Genomic DNA, 3,512 nt, shown 5'->3' on the forward strand with positions numbered 1-3,512 from the left:
CTCCAAATCTCAAACGCTATTTGCGCCTATGCTTCTAACGATACCTGTTGTTTAAATGTAGAGTCCTACCTTTTTGCTATTTTTTTCTTATTAAAAATTGGTAGTTTGTTGTTAGTACTGATTTTACATTTAGTCACTGGATGGAGTTTGATTACCTTAAACCTACGTAAGTTGATCGTGGATTAACCCAAACTCTACTTGATTTATGAATTAATCACAAAGTGATATTTTACCAAATTTATGAATATTTAGAATTTGTAATATGCCTACTTATTACAAATTAGTGTTTATTTTACACAAATTTCTATACTGCCTACAAGTAGTGAGGAAGTAATTTATTTTTTTTGTTAAATGTTTTAATGTATATAGGTATTTTAATTGGACTGTAATACTATATATTGTTATGGGCCGTTCCTACAATGTCCGGTTAAAGTTAACCGACACTTAACCGGCCGAATTCTGCCGGTAATAAAATCTATTATCAGCTGGTTAAGCGTAATCAAAGCATACCGATGATTATAATACTGGCCCTAAGAGTATTACAATAATTATATGAATACTTAATATCCACCATCAAAAAATAACAATTATACCAATTGTTTTTTTTAAGAAATTTAATGTTTTTAAGCAAAGGTTCCTAGTAAGCCATGATACAAATATGTTATCGATTTTGCAGGACTTTTACTGAAGTTACATATACTCCACATTCAAAACTGAATTTAATAATTGGGCCCAATGGTTCTGGAAAATCGTCAATTGTTACAGCTCTCATATTAGGATTTGGTGGTAATCCAAAGGACATTAATAGAGGAGACAAAGTTAGTATAGTTTTAGTTACAACTTGAAGTATTACCAGGTTATTCCCTTATTCATGTGTCTCACATTAATTAATAACATAGGCGTTGCAAGATCAGGTATGGAGAAAATTTGGTGTTCAGTGGCTTTCCCTGTGGATACTTATTTTCTTTATAAGTTCAATTTAAATATAACCGTAGTTATTACATTAAGTGTAGAATGATAAAAAACAATACTATTTTGTAGATCATTTTAGCATTCATCTGTTATATTAGCTATCATTATCATAATATTCATACAAAAATATATATTTATTTCGATGCGAAACATTTTTTAAATATGATATTAAATATGCACTAAAAAATAAAAAAATACTAAATTCGTTGATACCATTTGCAATTTCACAGTATATAGTTGGTTGAAATCTAAATCAGCATAATAGATCATAATTTATAAATATTTAGTTTCGATAAACTTTATGACATACTCACAATTTAATTAAATCAATTTTGACTGACTAATGAAAAATATTTACCTAAGTACCTTATTTCTATTTAAGTATTAAAATATGTACTTCATAAAAGTATGTCCATAAAATCAAAAAGATAAAAATATATCAATAAATTTGCAAAAAAGATAGTTATTTTATCAACTAAAAACAAATTAATATAATATTAAAAAAAATCATATACTTATTTAAATTGCGAATTCTATCATTGTATTTAATTATTTTGTATAAACTACTTATAGGTCAGTCAGTTTGTAAAAAAAGGCAAATCCGTAGCAGATATTTCAATAGAACTTTATAAGAGATCGAATCAAAATGTACATTTGAGAAGAACAATATTTGCCAGCAATGATAGTTGTCACTATTATGTCAACAGTATTTTGGTCTCCAAAAAAAAAGTAATTGTTAACAAATATTGTTCAATTTTAGGTTAATGAATATTATCATTTTTTTATTATATTTATAGTATTCTGATGTTGTTGAAAATTTTAACATAAAAGTACACAACTTATGTCAGTTTTTGCCACAAGACAGACTTGAAGATTTTTCTAAATTAGATTCTAAAGGTTTATTAATAAATGCTTTACAAAGTATTGGTAAGTTTATAATTGTTTGATAAAGGGCACTTATTCAGTACTTTATTATATTATTGTAGAAAATCAAGACTTATTGAACAATTTTGAAAAGTTAAAAACTCTTGCTGTTAGCATAACTTCATATGATAGTGATCAAAAGAAATTACAAGACAATATAAGATTAGAGATTGCTGTAAATTTAAAGTAAGCGTTTATACTTTAAGGTTATTGAAAATTTGAAAACAGTGAACTGTCTATTTACCACACACGCAACACAGAAATTTAGATTTATGCCATTGCCAATCTATTAATTCATCTAGTAAAGTCTGTTCCAGGAGAAAACATGCACAGCTCTCATGTTTTGTAGTGGGAATGCGTGAAAATAAACTAGTTTAAGTCAGCCGCAGTATGCATTTTTAGGGTAAAGAGTAAATAAGAATTCTAAAAAATGATTTGAATTTGTTGTAAAGTCTACATTAAATAGTCTTATATATTTATGATTTTTTTTCCAATAATTTAAATATGACAGGGTTTTAATGTATTTTTTAATTTAACCTCTAAAGATTTGATGGGATAAAATCAAAAATATAGGAAAATTGTTTCAAGTAGACTTTAAGAAAAATTCAAGTCTATGTTTTCAGAATTCTTATTGCTTCCCTATACTCTATTCCAAATAAGATCAGGCTTCTGCGGCAACCAGTTTTCGTCCCACTGCCACAGAAACAAAGCCACACCCATGAGCACAACTCAGCTGCCGAAGCCTGATCTTAATTGGAATAGAGTATAGAACAATTTGCGAATAGGATACATCTAAATTCCTGTTATGGGTGTGTTGGACCAAGGCAGCAAATCTCTGCTTTCGACCCCCCCCCTAAACATATTCATTTATATACTATTAATATTATCTTAAAACTGTTCATTTATAGACTCGAAACAATTGTTAGTTCATTCACAGAAAAAAAATTGTTGGAAGAACAATTATTGGTTGTGTTACAGAAGAGATGTTGGTCCTTATATATGTTGGCTTGGCAACAAATTTCTAGTGTATGTATATATTGTAGATTTATGGTACTTAATACAGCAGGCATATCAAACTAAAAGTATTAATTCAAGAAAGATTGGTGATTTATTTTTTAAAATGAATTGTTACTGTTATTTTGTTGCTATGGCAATTATAAATTATAATTTGACCTTTAATTGGCCACTCTTTATTTTTCTTTTATAAACCAATGAATTTACACTTCTGACTCCCTGGTGATCGTTAAAAAATACCTAGGCCATTTTTGACTTCAGACTGATACTTATGAGCTCAAACTGAATATCTATGTTGAATTTCAAGAAAATCTGAGTAGTAGTTTTCAAGAAACTGCGTTATTTGAGAAATGGCCACTTTTTTTTATTATATAGATAACATAATGTTACATAATGTTTCTCTAACATTGTTGTAGCATAAAATGAAAATTGTATAATTTTTTTATTTTAACAATGAATTTTCCATTAATATAGATGTCGCGGCCATACAAAAATAAGCCACAGGTTGTGTGTTAAACATGCCTGCATATAGTGAGATAATGCTAGGGTGTGTTTGAGGCCCCCTTTGTCAGAACTGCATTGTTATTATAAAATATTATTTT

The 3,512-nt window shown here is 28.0% G+C and overlaps 1 protein-coding gene across 1 annotated transcript in view; it reads left to right on the forward strand.

The window, feature by feature from the left end:
* The first annotated feature begins 647 nt into the window (after positions 1-647).
* LOC100159740 (structural maintenance of chromosomes protein 5) overlaps positions 648-3,512 on the forward strand; it is an 8,797-nt gene continuing 5,932 nt past the window's right edge. Inside the window, exons 1-5 of the mRNA XM_016801777.1 lie at positions 648-818; positions 1,546-1,701; positions 1,821-1,899; positions 1,959-2,082; positions 2,805-2,922. Coding sequence (XP_016657266.1) covers positions 648-818; positions 1,546-1,701; positions 1,821-1,899; positions 1,959-2,082; positions 2,805-2,922 — 648 coding nt within the window. The remainder of the gene's footprint in view (positions 819-1,545; positions 1,702-1,820; positions 1,900-1,958; positions 2,083-2,804; positions 2,923-3,512) is intronic.

The sequence above is a fragment of the Acyrthosiphon pisum genome, chromosome A1 (genome assembly GCF_005508785.2).
Source record: "Acyrthosiphon pisum isolate AL4f chromosome A1, pea_aphid_22Mar2018_4r6ur, whole genome shotgun sequence".
Taxonomy (NCBI): Eukaryota; Metazoa; Arthropoda; class Insecta; order Hemiptera; family Aphididae; genus Acyrthosiphon; species Acyrthosiphon pisum.